We start from the raw sequence: 18,034 nt of genomic DNA on the forward strand, positions 1-18,034 counted from the left end.
ATCAATAAAGTATCTACCTATCTATCTAATTTCCAGCTGTACCGGCTAACGTAAACTCTGATCTGGAGGAACAGAGAGAGCTCAAGCTGAGAGCTCACAGAGTTATTTCACAGCTAGCACAATTACCCTGGGTGGAGTCTCCCTGCACCTGAGCCACTGTGGGTGGAGTCTCCCTGCACTTGAGTCAGAGGGCGCAGAGTCTGGGAGCAGAGATTGTTCTGATAGGCTATCCTACCCCAGGCCTTGATCAGCTGTAGGCAGCAGGGGTCCCACTCTAGGACATTTCCCTGACAGAAAACCTGAATTTCCATGGCTTACTAAATAATGAATGGCACAATATACTAACCAATGATTTCGAAGCAGTCGCGTAGAATCTTTTACTTTTCTAGAGCGGGACATGAAATGGACATTGAATAATGAAAGTCGGGCTACTCAAGCAAGCAGTAAAGCTAATAACCAAATATACACCAGTTCTGCGTAAAAATATTTGTGTTAGTGTATTTTAGCAAGTGGATTTTAAACTGCTACAACAAAATCCCCTGATATTCCATGACTGAAACAGACTTTTCAAAATGTCATGATATTCCAGAAATTCCATGAGCTGTGGGAACCCTGAGGTAGGAAGCCGGAGCTGTTGCCGTGGGAACCCTGAGGTAGGAAGCCGGAGCTGTTAACTGTGTCAGATCACGGTGTTGACCCTCTCCGTGTGCTGGGTGCCACAGCACGCGACCTTCAGAGTCCCCCAGCTGCCACGCGCCAGGAAGTAGTAGCTGAAGGCGTCCAGGAAGCAGTTGGTGGACGCCAGGCTGTTGGCCACGTGGACAAACGAGTGGGCAAACTGCTGCAGACCACAGTTGTGTGAGTAGGTCTCACTCAGGAACTTGAGCAGGTAGCCGAAGTGGAGCGGCGAGAAGCAGACGATGAAGATGGCGAGGCTAGCGATGATGATGCGCACTGACTGGCTCTTCCGTATGCCGCCGCCGTCTGAGTCCATCCTCCTGGCGAGGGTGCGGATCACCGTCACCGAGCAGTACGTGATGACGATGAACGGCAGCGCGTAGCCCACCACGTCCAGCGTCAGGATGAAGGAGAGGGGCAGCGGCTCCTCCGAGTTCTTCTGGAAACATCTGAAACCGGACGAGTTCGCTGGCGGAGCGTCTACCGAGTGGAACGTGGCGCTCAGGGAGCCGATGACCACCCAGATGCCCACACACACCACCAGCGCCTTCCAGGGGGACATAACCGCCCGCGCCCTGAAGGGGTACTTAACGGCCACGTAGCGGACAATGCTGATGGCCACAGTGGTGAAGATGCTGACGTACATGTTGACGAAGTAGGTGGAGACGAAGACCAGGCAGGAGCTGACGGAGAAGGGCCAGAGGTTGTGGTACGAGTACATCCTGAAGGGCAGCGAGACCAGGACGCAGCTGTCGGCCAGCGCCAGATTGGTCAGGTACACCATCATGTCGCTGCAGTTCCGCCACTGCCGGCAGAAGAGCACCAGTACCGCAGCGTTGACCAGGACACCGAGGACGAACGTGGGGATGGCCGTCACAATCTGGAACACCTGCACCTCCTCTGTGATGGTCAGATTACAGAGAGTCATCTTCACCCTGACACACACAAAATTAAGGTCAAGGTCAAAGTGAACTTTATTATCCCTCAAGGTCAAGTGAACTTTATTAGCCCTCAAGGTCAAGTGAACAAGTAAATCTCATCACAGCATAAATATCCATACACATAGACAAAACACAGAAAAGGATAACACAGCTCATAAAAATCAGATGATCTCTACCTCTCCGTCTGTTTATTGACTCAGGCTCCCTTTCTAAACAATCGATTTTCTTCCCGTTTCTCTTGTTTATTCTAGAGGGAGAGCAGATAGCTAACAAACGTTCAGAAAAAGTCCTGTTGGCAAATTTGAGGAAAAGTCGGTAAAGGGGCTATTTCACACAATTTGAGGGTGCTGAATTCAAATATTGTGTTTACCAAGCTCAATTTTGAGTTTTAAGCTTGATAATTAGCATATTTCACATACTTTTTGATTTTGCCATCAGATATCATAGGAATTGCAAAAAATAAGGCATTAATATACTCTTTATGTATCAGATATGTTGTAGGACAGGTGCTACACCTTTCCAACAAGTTTTGTGAAAATTGTACCGGTAGCTTTCAGTGATATGTTGACAGCCCTACGTCACCGCAGTAGGGTGAAGTAAATGGAAGCTTTTGATAGCGCACGCCACTAACGAAAAAACTAGGGTGACCAGATGTGCTCTTTTTTCAGGACATGTCCTGATACTTTAACAAACGTGTTTACAGCGAAATTGCATTGCGTTTCTCTCTGTCATTCACAAATTAGTTCAAAATAGCCTTTTGAGATAGTGTTTTCTATTATGTCCTCTTTTTTACAAACCAAAAAGAAAAAACGGAAAACCACCAGGTCAAACCACTCAGGGGTGTAGGCTACTCTGGAACCATCATTAGGTCACTAATTTGTGCTGTATTTATGTTTGATTACATTTCAGATGGTGGTGCGTGTTGGTTACCTGTAACCAAAATAAGGCATTAATATACTCTTTATGTATCAGATACGTTGTAGGACAGGACAGGAATTACCCCAATGACAAGTAGCAAATGAAAATAAGCTAAAGGGCAATTCCATGCAAAGGTCATCCTTAACATGGAAAAAAAAAGTTGTGCATACGCAAATAGAACTGTTGTTAAAATCTTCATTTAGGTCTATATTTTATTGTTTGTAACTGATCTGATTGAATTTGATGGAGAATTACACTCTTTTTACATCATAAATATGGTGTGCAACCATACAGAAACAACATTTTTTCACATGGTAATATTATACATATTTAAAAAGTGGATAAATGGACCCAAGGTTCAAACAAATTGTGTCATTTGACAAATTCCAGATTGACAAGGGAATGGTAGAGTAATGTCTATGCTCAGCTTGCCTTTAAGAGCACAACTCCTTACATTTGTAAGGCTTTTGTTTTTAAGTCAGCAAGTTCCATGGCCATGTCACATCCATAACGTTTTATAGGAAAAGTTTATGCTACACATACAGTGTTGATGCGACAATGTCCATAGTGTCTGTGCAAAGCTGATTTATATCAATGTAAAGTGTGATGACCAAATTGTGCCCCTTTCTTACTTTTAAAACCTTTAATGGTGCGTTATGGATGTTACATAATGTGAATTTTCAAGACTGGAGACTTTGTTATACCTCAAAGCCGATAAAACGTCTGTTCTAGTGGCATGTCAGTTTCAACGCATTTCACCTTAGTGTTTAGGCCTACAATTGACATTTCAAAGATTATTAGGTTGATCAAAACCACAAGGAGGCCTTGCCTAACTATTAGCAAAACAAACATAATATTAAAATACCTCCAGTGATTAGCCTAGCCATAGCCTATTTTCAAGTGGCCTAATAACGAAAATCTGAGCGATTATCTTCCTGTAACTGTCATACTGTTGTTGTACAGTAACTGAATTATCGTGTTAGCTGGGGAAGATGGCTGACTTTGCAGCTGGAGTTAACATAGCAACCTTCTGTTGCAGATCTGTTCAGCCTGCCGTTCACGTCTGCTTAACACAGTTTAATTTTAAATGTGACGCAATATGCCAGCATTTGAAGTGTCAGGTCCTCTGTAGCTAATACCCACAGAGTAACATTAGTAACGGCAGCAATAAACTAGATGTACCGCATAGCGGTACAAAATAGGACCGCCTCTCAGTCCTGCATATTCTCTTCGCAAAAATAAATCATGCTTGTCAATTTGTCTCCATCTCTTACTCCTGCAACTCATGTGCATGTAAATGAGTGTGTGCATATGTGAGTTTGCTTTTGTTTATAAGAGTGTGTGTGTGTGTTTGTCTGTGTGTGCATGTGCGTATGCGTGCCTGTGTTTCCATGCGCACATGCGTATGCGTGCCTGTGTGTGTGCGTTTATGTGTCTGCATTCATGTGGGTGGGTGTTTGTGTGTGTGTGTGTGTGCTTGCCTGTCTGTATGTGTGCGACTGTGCGTGCGTGCGTGTGTGTGTGTGCGTGTGTGTGTGCGTGCATGTACTTTATGTGTGCAAATCACAAATGAGTGGGTATGGGTTAGGTTGATGTGGGCTCTTGAGACTAACATACCATAAATATTTTGTCATCTTGGGTGCAACGGTTCAGGTAGGGCTAGTTATAGGGCTAGGTATATACATGTTCCCTGGTGTTTCAGTTGATGACGGTAAAAAAATATATGTATATATATTTTATATTTTAAATTACTTATTGTCCTGATTCTTCCTGTGGATCTTAGTGGGCACTGAGGAAGCAATAATTTCATCGCTAGTTTTTCATGATTACTATTTCAATTGTTTCATATCAAAATTCACTACTTAATTATGTGTTTTATGTAGTTTGTCGAGGACTGGTTCAGACACGTCACATCCATAACGTGAAACCGTCACATCCATAACGCCAGTTTTTCCTACATAATGCATTACAAAAATGACGCATAGTTTCAAAAACACACTTTTTGTGTTCATTCAAGTCTCCTTCATGCTACATATATCATAGTTTCGGCAGTTTCCTTCAAAATTCACAGAGTTTGTAGAATACCTGTAATCTCTCACAAAAGTGTGTCCATTTCATGTCACATCCATAACGCTGATATAATGCCTTGTATTCTTAGGATGAAATTGATTATATGAAATTTGAGGATTTCTCAGTATTCAGAGGACATAGGTTACATTAAAAGTTATGCAAATTAATTCACTGATACTAATTTTGCCCCCACTCTAAGGCATTTTGTTTACCAATACGAGTCCAATTGTCACATCCATAACGCTGGAACTGCCCTAAAATTAAAATATAAATTGAAATAATAGCTAAAATTCAGTATGAAATTTAGAAGCAAAATAGATTCCTTGATAATAAATTGATAGAATAGTAGGTGACTGCTCATTTTTCTGTAGAAAGTACTTTGTCACTATTATGAAGAGTTGTCCGTCTTTACAGAGGATTTACACTGTATTTTTTTACTGTAAAGGTGACTGTGCTTGCCTAGTTAAAACATCTCACTGGTGCTCTTTCATATCATTCAAATTCCAGCCATGCAAAAAAATGGAAGAGTGTGCATATTTGAGGGTTGCTGAAGAGTGCTATGGAGATTGCATTATTTGCAAAAAAAAATAGACAAGATATCCTTTATAGTCCAACACAAAGAAACATTCTCCAGTGCATGATTACTGCATATGATGGTGAAAGGGAAGTGGACCTAGGATAAATCCTCATCTATGAACTGATTAAAGTCCCTGTACTGTAGCTATTGGAGATAGCGATGGTTATTTGTGAAGTGGAAATAAGTCTATCCTCACTCAAGTGCGGTCTATCAATGTGGAATGTTCAGTAAAAACTGTCACTGCAAAAACTGCTCATTCAACACTGGTAATAGATGCTCAATAGGCTCTTCTGCATAGCATTAAGTGATTGGCATGCAGTAATTTGAACACTGACCTTGCTCTAGCCTACTTTGGCTATTTAAAGGTAATTTATTGCCAAAACATCACACAATATAAATGAGCTATAACAAACAATAAAGGATTTAATCACACACAAACTACTATTTTACTGACTACAAAAATAATAATTATGTAAGTTTAGAAGTTGAAAACCCAGAATAGACCAAAAGTGCACCAAATTCAACACAAATGACTCAATACACTTGGAGAAGGCCTGCTCTCCCTCTAACAAATGCAAAAAGGCTCCAAATACAAAAAAGATTGAACATCTGCAGCCTATCTTAAAATGCGAACATACAGGCAGGCTAGTGAACTAAACCCACACATCTCTAGTCTCTTTTACTGACTCAGTGTAGCCTAACCCGTTTACAGTTTCAGATTTTTCCAGTTTACAAGTTCGTCTTACCTGTCAAAGTCCTCATAAGCGTTCCACGTGCCTGCCACGGACACTGAAACCCTACTTTCGTTATCGTGCTACAAAGGACAGATGTCGATCTAAAGGCTTTTAGGCTATATAAAGCACGCACGGAAGGATGTGGGGCATCATTCACTTCAGTAGGCTACCCTGGGCGGTCGCAGCCTCGCAGTTTCCGCAAATATTATTTCTTTCACAATTGCTAAAACATATTATTTTAAACCTTCCACCCTTTTCTCAAAACTGTAAACACAAACCCCAAATCTCAAATTACTTTCACAAAACCTCTGACAACCTCTGCAAAACTGAACAGTCGCCTCAAAATAATTAGCCTACCTGTGCTCAAAACCAAACACTGTCTTCAGATAATTCACAAAACAGTCAAAATGAAAACACTAGCCTACTGAGCAGTCACACACTATAGCCCACATCAAAAAGTGGAAAACAGCGTTCAGGGCAGCGAAACGGGAAAAGTCTGGACTACAATACTAAGTAGCCACCATCCTCTCTCCCTCCCTCCCTCACACACAGGCGCGCGCGCACTCAAACACATGCCTTAAGATTTCTTACCTCAGCTCTCTGCGTGCCGATACTCTTCTTGCTGAATATCAGATAGATGGTGTCCTAAACGGTAGGCTACCGACTGCAACTTAGAAAAAATAATAAGAAGACCGGGAGGGTTTTGGCAGCACAATATCTACTATATATAGGCTAAACTAAACACAATTGGCCCAGGCCAGTGTTAACGTGTGGCAACATGCGTGGAAATAACTCAAGCAACAGCAGCAGAGACGCTGCCAGATAATCGTGGTTAGAATCTAAATGTTATCTGTTCGGGTAGGCCTACATAGGTGTTTTATGAAATATGCTAATTAAAGCTATCGTCGTATAATTACTTCAAACACCTGTTTAATTATTTATTTTGTATTATATGGATAGGCTTGTCCCCTCCAATGGGATATTTTTGTATCCAATCCAAATTTTGTATCCAATCTCTGGTGTGCATGTGAGACAGAGACGGAGAAAGAGAGAGGAACAGAAGGAGGGAATTTCACTTAAGCCTAATTTGACCCACCCGCGACTTTACCTGGAAGTCTCACCCGAACCCGCTGGACCCGCGGGTCAAAATCTGGCCCGCGCAACACTACTGTAAAGGTATTTCTGTCCCTCCCAAACTGCGTTAAAATAGTGTGTTTAGCAGCCAGAATTTCCAAAAATCCGGGGGAGAAAGCTCCCTCATACCAGAACTTTTAAAAGTTTGAAACACCCCTATGTGTAGGCCTAGCCCACGTAGCCTACAGCTAGTGTTGTAAAAGTTAGACGCTTTGTGTTCATGTTAGGCTAGGCTATTTGATAAGGGATGACATGGGTAGGTTGACGTGATTACCCAGATAGCAAAATCAGATTGGCAGATAGCAAACCGCTGGTGGTATAGGTACCGGTGGCGTGCCACTTGTGGTCCATCATTGGACCACCATCTATTTAAAGGACAATTCCGGCGCAAAATGAACCTAGGGGTTAATAACACATGTGTACCGAGTTCGACCGTTCGCTGGGATTTGTTTTCATGCTAGTCGAATGTGACCAGTTTTATTGCAAACCGCTTATTAGCGTTAACGCTAGCCTTCGGGGCACACGTACAGAGAAAGAAATCGCTATTTCTATACCATTAACAAGGCTCAAAATAGCCCCACACTTACACAGTAGCATAATGAGGGTCTCTACATGTAAACCGAAGCATTGAGAACTTTGTAAGTGTACAGGCAGTTTATTAAAAAGAAACACATTACCGTTGACGTCTGGTTCACATACAGGCAGGCGCCTTGGTTACAACTGGGATGTGAAGTGAATCTCGGGTGAAACGTTGTTGCAGAAGGACTGTGCAAAAGAGAAGCACTGAACGCAACAGGAGACATAAGAGATGGCAGGTTATTTGAACGAATTTGAAGACATCAAGGATGAACCCTTATTGGACGTCCTTATCTTTTCGAGTCGGAATACCAACGAAGAGCTGCGGGAGCTCCGTGAAAGGGCTATGAGAGAGAGAGCTAGAAGCTGTAGTCAATACCACACACAGGCGGCGGCGATCCATAGGCTACCAGAGGGACATGGATCCACTAAGTAAGTAGCCTACACTACACAAGTTATGTTACATCGGAGCTATTATTTCTGATAGGCCTATATTGAGCAAATTACGTTTGATTTTAGTTCACATCGCCTGCCTGTATATGTGAACCAGACGTGAACGGTAATGTGTTTCTTTTTAATAAACTGCCTGTACACTTACAAAGTTCTCAATGCTTCGGTTTACATGTAGAGACCCTCATTATGCTACTGTGTAAGTGTGGTGCTATTTTGAGCCTTGTTAGTGGTATAGAAATAGTGATTTATTTCTACTGTACGTGTGCCCCGAAGGCTAGCGTTAACCGCTAATAAGCGGTTTGCAATAAAACTGGTCACATTCGACTAGCATGAAAACAAATCCCAGCGAACGGTCGAACTCGGTACACATGTGTTATTAACCCCTAGGTTCATTTTGCGCCGGAATTGTCCTTTAAATTTAAAGGAACTATATGTAAGATTGTGGCCAAAACTGGTACTGCAATTACTTTCAAATTACTGTAGAGCGGTGTATCCCCACCCCCTCCCTCCCAACGCAGGGGCTCCTCCAGTGGATAAAATGTGATGCAGTGAAAGGGTGTTCCTACTTGCATCAACTTAGAGAAGTGTCCTAATGGATGTCCCTGTAGTGTAGAATATGTGATAGGTGCCCTTAAGTTGAGGTTCCCTTTCTGACGGAAGAAAAACATTGTAGTGCCCTAGATAGCACTGCGGCACTACGTAGTGCCCTTGCAATGGAAAGGAATAAATCCCAGTATAATGAGATGTAGTGGTGCCGTGGCCGGATTATCATGACCACGGGCCCTGGGCACAAAATCGGAATGGGCCCCCCTCCTTCCCCGCATGCACGCTCAGGCACAGTTGCCTGATGGTACGTACAGTGCGTACAGCCGTTCACCTGCAGGCGCGCCTGACTCAGTAACCCCCAAAGCACAATCAGTTGGCTAGCTAGGTTACAGCAGCTTTGAGAACACACAAAATTAATTTCTGTCAATTAAACCTCTTAACAGTGCAGATTTATTTATGGGTATCCTCATTTATTGTGATGTCCAAGTTCCATGAGAGTGTTTGTTTCACGCATGCAGTGTGTGGTTTGGATGAGCTAGACGGGCAGCTTGCCTGTCTTCAGCTTAAAGTTTCTGTCCAAAATTGTGTGAAAAACCTCCATTTAGCTGCCAAAAAAAAAGAAAAAAAATCCCTGGGGGAGAAACCCCTGAGCCCCCGAATATGTGTAGCCTACCCTACTTAGCCTACAATTCCTAGGCTATACCAAAGAATGTCTAATAAGGGGAGAACTTCCACTCTCGGAAAACTTCCGGTTTCTGAACTGGTTGCAGTTCCTTCTGTAGTTCCACATGAGGGCGCTCGTCCACGAGTGCAGAATGAATGGAGGTCTATGGAGCTGTACCCCTCAAAATCCACTTTTCTCGGGATATAACTTTTTGTCAAGTAATTTGAATATTGTATTTAAAAGGGGAGGCAAAGAAAATACACTTGGTTGAGTATTATATTTTTAAAGTCACTTAATTGTTCTAAAAAGCCTTTCAAACGTGTCAATGACGTCATTCATTAGCACAATGCTAGCGTGTTATGGGCAACAACGACCCAACCTGTAAGAAATCAAAAGGACATAAGTACTCGTTCATTCAACTTTCGACCTATAACCCATGTTGAATCAAATCTGAGATTTCTCAACGACAATCAAGGTGAAAGAGACGAATTAATCAGAGTGTGCGCTTGACCTTTTTCACACACAGGCCTATGTACCCCTAGCCTGGGTGCCAGGCCGAACTTAGTGCCGCCCACAACATTTGATGTTGGGAAGTTCGATCTGGCATTGCTCAATTGTGGAGCAACTATGGAATTCACAGGTGATTTTGGTTTTGATCGATCCCTGAGTTGAATCTGACACTTTCAGGGTCTTTAGCCAATGTAAAGGCTCACTTAATGAAACTGAAAATCTGCACACTGTAGAGCTCCCCTTTAAAGTATTTTTTTATTGGTAACGTTTCAAGCCCTTACGGCCCTTCCTCAGTCACTTTTTCTTGGAACCGTATCTTCGATCCTTCGACCTGAATTATTCTTGGATGTGCGTGATTAAACCATGCTTTTTCACTTAATGAAACTGAAACCCATTTGATTCTATTTACCACCTTCTTACCGCAGAGGGTGAAGCACAGTTGATTGAAATTACAATTGTGATTACAAATGCAATTATTTTTATGAGTGTGCCTTGTGGAGCCATTTTATGAATGTGCCTTACTGAACAAATGTCATTAGAATATTACAGAGCAGTAAAATACTGTAGCGATCTCACCCGCAGACAAGGATCATCTTTGGCCAGAACGGCCATTTATTGGAACAGGCATCAAAGTAAAACACAGACAACTACATAGGGCAACACAGGGGTAGGCTCAGCCACACATGTAACACACAATAAGGGTTTACCACACACATCAACACGGGGATAAACACATGAGGTACAACCAAAGAGACTAACACGCTAACAAATACACAACATGGTAAACGCAAATACGACTATTATAACCGACATTACACATTATAGCATTCACTCGTACTGCATTCTGGGAGACACTCATTCAACATCAGACATCTACCGACGCTACAATACTATGGACATTAAGTATATAATTTAAGGTTATTTGTAACCATATTAATAGAAATGAAAGCGTTTAAAATGTTATTTTGACCTCGGTGACCCCAAAGCTGGCTACGGGCCTGCTAACCACTAAAGCAGTGGTCTCAAACTACCGGCCTGCGGGCCACATCCGGCCCGCGTCCGGCCCAATTCCGGCCCGCGACCTAATGTCAAAAAAATTATGTAATTCGGCCCTTGAGGGTATTTTTAATTGCGACAAACAATGGCACTGATTAAAATAGACGATAGATACTCTCCTCCTCTAGTTGCTAGACATCCAGAGCTTTGATTCAGTTCGCTGCACAAAGTTTTCAGGACAGACAGCAGGGCTAGTAAAAATAGGCCTCTGAAGAAATACAAAGTCACCCGTGATAGGAACTGATTTGACCAGGCTATACTTTATTGTAGGACTGTAATAATGTAATAACGGTTTGTGGTTATAGTAATAGTTTACTATTGTTGGTTTGCATCTTAGGCCTACTGTTTTCCTGTTAATTTGTTATACAAGGATACAAGGAAGTTTATTGTCACATGCATATAGTTACTGAAAGTAAGAAATGCAGTGAAATTATGTCTGGTGTCAGCCTATTTGTGCATTTATGGGGGGGGGGGAGGTAAAAAGTGCCGTAGAAGAGGGGTTTAGTAGATTAAGTGGCAAGGGCTGCATAAGAAAGGTGGGGGATGATTGGGATTGGGGGGGGGCACCAACAAGGAGCACCCAAGAGCAACAGGGGCAATGAAAATGTGTAAAGTATACTTGTTATGTGGTTAATATGACGAAAAAGAAAGTAAACCTGCTCAAATATGTTCAACATCCAGTATTTACTGAAAGGTGCATAATTTGAGGTGCTTACCATCCAGTGGCAGATTAGATGGGTAAGTTTACCCCCTCCATAAACATTTGATTATTAGATTTTTACATTTACAATAGAACTTTATCTCTGACCATTTTCAAGCCATAGCCTTTTGAAATTTTGATATAAAAATCCAATAGTGTTGTTTTCTTAACCCTGGCGCCTAAAGGATTAAATAAGGAAAGTGAGAGGAAAATATTTTTGTTTGGTGTGAAACATACACATACTTGTTTTTATGCTTTTTTGTTTTTCATAATTTTGTATTAATATTTATTTTATCATTATTTTATTTATAAGCTAAGGTTGATGGCACAGGTGTCTAAAAAGAGATAAAAAGACTTGCACTTTTGTGTTAGTGTTTTGGGGGGGGGGGGGGGGGGGGGCATTGCATTTTCAGAAATAGCCGTTCTTTTTTGTATTATTCTGACGTGGCCCTCCAATCAGATGACTTTGGCAGAACTGGCCCCCAGCTCATTTGAGTTTGAGACCCCTGCACTAAAGGTTTCCGTTGTGACATGGGGCAGGTCAGAGTGCAGCAGAGTGACATGTCTGGCCAGGCGAGTGTGTTTCCCATAATCCTCCTGGCTATTTTAACCACATTAGATATTTGAGGTTTAAACAACTATAGTGAAATGATAGAGTCCCGGTTATATATGGTTATACTCTGGACTGCAATCCTGAATCCAGAGTGCTGGAGTTCTTTTTCGGAAAGCCTTTCTCTCCGTGAGAAACTCGGTGCTCTCAGTGGTTGTTTGTTTTACTGCTCTCCTAAACTAAACTGCACTTTGTGCCAAGAACTCCGAGCTGCCTAAATGGCACCACGTAGTATTTCCCAGAGCCATATAAAAAGAGAGTTGCGACACTCCCATAGACTTCCATAGGAAACAATGGCGGCGCTTTTTCCACGCTACTTCCGCTTTATGCTGAGCTCAACAGTTCCTAACTTTGACATTCACGGCTGTAGCCCCATTCACTTCCATTACTTTCTGCCTGATATTGTCAGTGGAAAGTAGATGAATGTACGACGTTTTTTTAATTGTCATATGCATTTCCTATACCAACTGCACTAGTAGATACTAGTATTGTTCTTTGAGGATTTTGTGCTGCTTGTTTAACTGATATTTATAGCTTAAATGTTGACCGAAATTTTAAAGCCAAAAGTTAGCCTGCAAACCTTGATGTGGAGAAAGGCTAGCTTAAAGATAATGTTCCTACGTCAATAATGAATTTCAGACAAAACACATTTGGTTAGCCTATTGTAGTAGGGCAACTGGTTGGTTGTCAACAGATTTTTATTATGTTTATAATGCTATATTTTTCAAACCTGATTGCGTTAGCTTACTAGCTTACGTTAGCTAGTCAGCTCATTCACATACATAGTGTTAACGTTAGACATGCTATGAGGGGGAACATGAAAGCTGTTCTCATATTAAATGCTACATTGATAAAATACATTCCATACAGCATGGTAACTCTATATTCAGATGTGCTGGTTATCAATGGGTTTGTGATTAACGCTCTTCAGGTGAAAAATGGAGGAAATGAATGTGATTATTGTCTTTTAAACCTGATATAGACTAGCTTGCTAGATGGCAAGTTTTATGACGTTATGAACTGAACCATGGGCTGAACATGACATGATATAGGCTAGTGTCCACGACTCGTGAACGAGGGGATTTCAATTATGAATTTCAGGGGAAGCAGTAGGAGCAAAACCTAGACTATTATAAGTTATTGTTGTTGTTACTGGTGCGTGGCTCTTGTGTCCCTTGCCAGCCCAGTCCTGTGCCACTACTCTTCACTGTTCCAAACGGGACAGTGGCACAAGCGGTAGGCGAGTGTGGCACGAGCGTGGTCGTGGGACAGTAGGTATAGCGTCTGTATAGTAGCCTAGGAGTTTTTACTCCAACTGATGATCGGTTTCAGTTCATTTAGTTCAGTAATTGTACATTTCGTGTTGGTGTTCTTGGTGTAATTTTGATTGCTTTATCTGCCAAGTAATTTGTCAAATACATAGCGAAGTTTGCATGGAAGAGACTGACGTGACAAGAGGGCATTGCCTTTCATTAGGTCAGTGATCTTTGTAAGTAGGACAAATGTCTTTTTTTGGATAACTGAAAAGTGTAGTCAGGTTAATAGGGCATAGATCACTCTGAAAGTAATCCCCAACAAAATCATTCTTCATGTTATTGTTATAGTTTTTGTGTGGACTTGTGGCACCCCCAACCAGCCTTGCAAATGGTTAGCTGTGTATGGGTATGTAAAACTCTTGCTGGCCTCTTGCTGGAGATGGCCTCTTGCTTAGGTTTCTGCTACTTACTTAATGTGTTGTCCCAAGTATACACTGAGTGTTACCTGCTTTGTTCTCTCCCTCCATTCTCCACTGTGCCTGTTCTGCTTATCCAGAACCAAGGATGCAGAGGACAAAAAGGGTGTGCGATATATGACTGGAATGGTCAGATAAGATAATTTTTTATGTTTGAGGTCCACACGATGGGGCCCTTACACAAATGGAGTTGTGTTGATCCAGCATCTTCCACACCTCCCATAACACTCCCGACTCCAGCCAAATGTTGCATCCTCCTTACCATGTCCCTCTTATAGGTGTACAAAGTACAGGGCTACCCATCCCTTCCACATTGTGTCTTTTGTGTAGTTCACACACAATTGTTGTTCAAACTTTGGAAACTGAAATCTTTTTATTTTTTGGAAACCTAAATGAGTGTCCGACCTTCTTTTTATGTTGCAGTGTCACCATACCTACCTCCCAGTCTTTTTTGCATTTGTTCCTGTTCTTGTTTTAAACACACATTGAAAACTTTTTCAAATTCTAAAAAATTCTATTGAAAACCAAACATCAGTCATCCTTTTCATGCTTTAGTCTCACCAGCCGGCTGAAATATAAGTTATAAGTATTTTATTGAAATAGTTGATTGCTTATTGAGTTACAAGTGTGTTATTGAAACAGTGGGTGTCTTATCTTGCAGTATGAATCAAATTTTTCACATTTAAGTTGTTATTGATTCTTATTTAGCCTATGTGTTTTTGACATGTTTATGGCTTCCCAGTAAACAAAATAAAGTCCTGGCGACGTCCCCTAAAGGTCCCCTGGCGAACGTCACCTCCTCGACATTGTGTAGGGTTCCCTTTACGTCCCGCGGACCTCTGTTCGGGAGGTCTAAAAGACGTCCACGAGACTTTGAGATGACGTCCTGTAAATGGTCACCGCGACGTTATGCGCGCAACGTTTATATTTCGCGATGGTAAAAAAAAATAAAAAAACATGAAGCGCGATTTAGTATGGTAGACTATCCTGTAAGTCTCAGCGTTGCTAGGAGAGAGGTAGACGGAACATGAACACGCATTTACGACTTGTTCTACTACTACACAATCAACTTCACTCACCTCATATTTTCACGCATGTATGAAATCACGTCCTCCGAATGCATTACACTACTGAAGAGTAGACATGGACATTTATACCGGGCTAGGATGTGCTGCTTTCACATCTACGGTGTCATTTTCTTAATAAACTAATATGACGTTTTAATGGGCATATCCCGTAGCATATTGTTCAAAACATCATCAGAGTAGGCCTAGGCTAGCCTAAGATAAATTGTTCAAACCATATTGTTTCAAAATATTAAAAACTAATAATAGCCAAAAATACTAAATGAATCGCAATGCATGCTGGGAAGCAAAACTCTACATGAAATAAAGTAGCCTACATGAAACATAACTAGAATGCATTGACGTTATATCCACTCGTTTTCCTGGACCTGTGATCAAACAGGGACAGCCTATAAATGTAAGCCTATCTTCCTGGAACATTGCAGATAAAGAAAAATTTATGGTTTTCTCTGAATGCTCTTTGTAGCCAACTTTAAGATGGAATAAATAGATTCCAGATGTTTCTATTCTATATCATTGTTTTATTAATAAACAGTAAGGCTCTGGTGAGGCAGAGAGCTTGCTCCTCGTCAGAAATCTCATCGGATATGTGCACGCTTTGCTGTTTCCACAAGGAGCTGCTGTAACATCGGGGACAGGTATGCGTGACACTTTTAAACGCGAACATGCGTCAAATAAATTACAATGACATTTAAACAAGTCATGAAGAAGCAGTATCCTTAATTCTTCTGCAATGTAGAGCTAGATCGTTTTGCTTTACAAATTAAGTAGTCACTTCTGTTGCTAGACAACCCTAAACAAATGCTACTTGGTCTGTTTTTAATTTCTCTAGTTTTATTGCATCGTATTCAGCTCCAAAAGTCGGTTCAGTCCCAATTCGGCCGTGTGTGTGTTTCTGAAAATAAAACAGATAATAAGTACGTGACTACGTTAAATAAACCACTGCCTATTTAGAGCATGTTACATGCATCACGTAATGACAGTTATCTGAAGAAATGCGCATTGTAGTCTAAGCTAGAAGCTAGAACAGCGACTTTGCTAACGTTACACCATCACATCAGCTAACATGAATTTGATAAAATCCCTTCCCTAGTTTGTAACGTTATACATTAACGTTAAACTCAAAATGTATGTGTTACATAATTCAGCATGTCTGCATGTAGACATGCTGAATTATGTAGCATATACATTTTGAGTTTAACGTTAACAACCCTTTTCCCAGTTTATGAAGTTGTGCGTCTATGAGCAAAGTAGACATATACTTTGCTCATAGACGCACAACTTCATAAACTGTATGATATGTTGCCTTAGACTACGGTAGGCTAATGCAGCTACTGCTAGAGAGATTAGATAGATAGATACTTTAGTCATCCCCAGACGTGTAACGTGAAGTCGTGTATGGATGTGATGTCTCCATCCTGCAGGCGGTAGCCAGAGCGCTCTCAACTCCGCTGCCATGTGTGAATAAACAAACGTCCCCCCCATGTCCCCGGTATAACGTTATTGTCGGGTCCTTAGAAGGTATTTGAAATGACCAAATGCAAATGTCATCCGAGGGACCTGACGGTGACGTCCCCAGAAAGTCCTGCACCGGACGTCACGCAATAACCAAACGATAACTTGCTCCGGACGTCAATAAGGTCACCGAAACGTCCGCTAGAGAACATGACGTTCGGGACCAATCGGGGACGTCGTGAATGTCGGCATAAGGTCCGGGGGACGTCCCGTGTTTGTCGGGATTACTCTTAAAATGTTACCAAGGCTGTGTGGTGCCCACTTTTATGCTATTTCTCTAAAAGAACTGAACAGATTTAATGCATTGATCAAACTTTTAAAATTTAAGCTGTTAGGCTACTGAATGCCATTTATATATTTGATAGAAGTTTATTGCTAGTCTTACAATGATCAAAGTTGTGCAGATTTGGGGGGGTGCACCTTCATGCAAATGTAGGAATCCAATAACAGCTAATGTCCAGCAAGGAAACAAACGTTCAATGTTAGAACTACCAAAGAACATATTTTAGATTGATGTTGCAAACTAATTATACTTACAATATATAATTGACACTATAATGTAAGCATGCTAACACGTAATAACACTCGTTTTTGGTTTGTTGTAATGTTTCACGTTCAATAACTCACTCGCTGCTGTCTATCCATTGAAAAAACACGACACGCAAAGAGCTGTTTGGAACTGTTGAAGCGTACGTGAACCACGTGACCACGTGGCGGCGACTTCAAAGAGTGTCGCAACTCTCTTTTTATATGGCTCTGGTCTCGTCCAGTCCTCTGTCTTTCTGTTAATTAGTCTTGTGTATTTCTGCCCTCCTGTTTCTGTCCTTTGTCAGTTCGTCTCTCTGTTTTGTGTAGTCCAAGTCCTGTATGTAAGTAAGGCTGTAATTGTCAAGTTTGTAGTTCATTAAAGTGTGTTTTCTGTCAGAAAGAGTCTTGCGCATGGGTACTTTATTCGTAACCCTGACACGACTTAATTTTGGATTCGCTTGTACTGGCATATCAAGTTCCTGTTTAAATTAAAATATTGGCAAATATGGCCTTTTTTCCATAGTAATTGTCTTCAGGACCTCGTCTCACGGTCATGTAGACCAACTTTGTGAAAATGTTGTGTGCCACTCCCTCCAGTAAACAGGAAAAGGTTCATAACCTTAATCAAGCAACTGATGTTACTGAACTGGTTAGATAACTTTAGCTATGTTGTTCAACTAGCAATAGCCTAGTAAGCCCTATATATTAAAACTGACAGGCCAGAAATCTGTCATTTTCTGTCATAGCCTACTGCATACATGGGCAACATACGGCCCGCGGGCCACATCCGGCCCGTGGGCTTTCCCTGACCGGCCCTCGTAAGGTCCGTGAAAGAACAATAGTCAAGAGCCTAGCATAGAGATAATGCATGCAAATCAATATCGTTGTTTTTATTTTGAAAGCGACTGCTATTTGTACGCCCATACATTTGTGCGTGGATGCATACGACGTAAACACCCTCAATGATGTGCTGGTGAATAGAATGTATGCTTCTGCGTCGACACAAT

The 18,034-nt window shown here is 41.6% G+C and overlaps 1 protein-coding gene across 1 annotated transcript; it reads right to left on the reverse strand.

Moving 5' to 3' along the window:
* Positions 1-283: 283 nt before the first annotated feature.
* Positions 284-5,972, reverse strand: LOC143116506 (G-protein coupled receptor 35-like). The gene is made up of 2 exons (XM_076277695.1): positions 5,931-5,972; positions 284-1,613 (listed from the first exon to the last, which is right to left on the reverse strand). Exon 2 carries the CDS (start codon positions 1,604-1,606, stop codon positions 680-682), a length of 927 nt encoding a protein of 308 aa, XP_076133810.1. The 5' UTR covers positions 1,607-1,613; positions 5,931-5,972; the 3' UTR covers positions 284-679.
* Between the last annotated feature and the right edge of the window lie 12,062 nt (positions 5,973-18,034).

Source organism: Alosa pseudoharengus, unplaced genomic scaffold, assembly GCF_046254945.1.
Source record: "Alosa pseudoharengus isolate Yale_2024_CS ecotype anadromous, Long Island Sound unplaced genomic scaffold, YU_APseudo_1.1 YU_APseudo_1.1_scf_11, whole genome shotgun sequence".
In the NCBI taxonomy this organism is placed as follows: Eukaryota; Metazoa; Chordata; class Actinopteri; order Clupeiformes; family Clupeidae; genus Alosa; species Alosa pseudoharengus.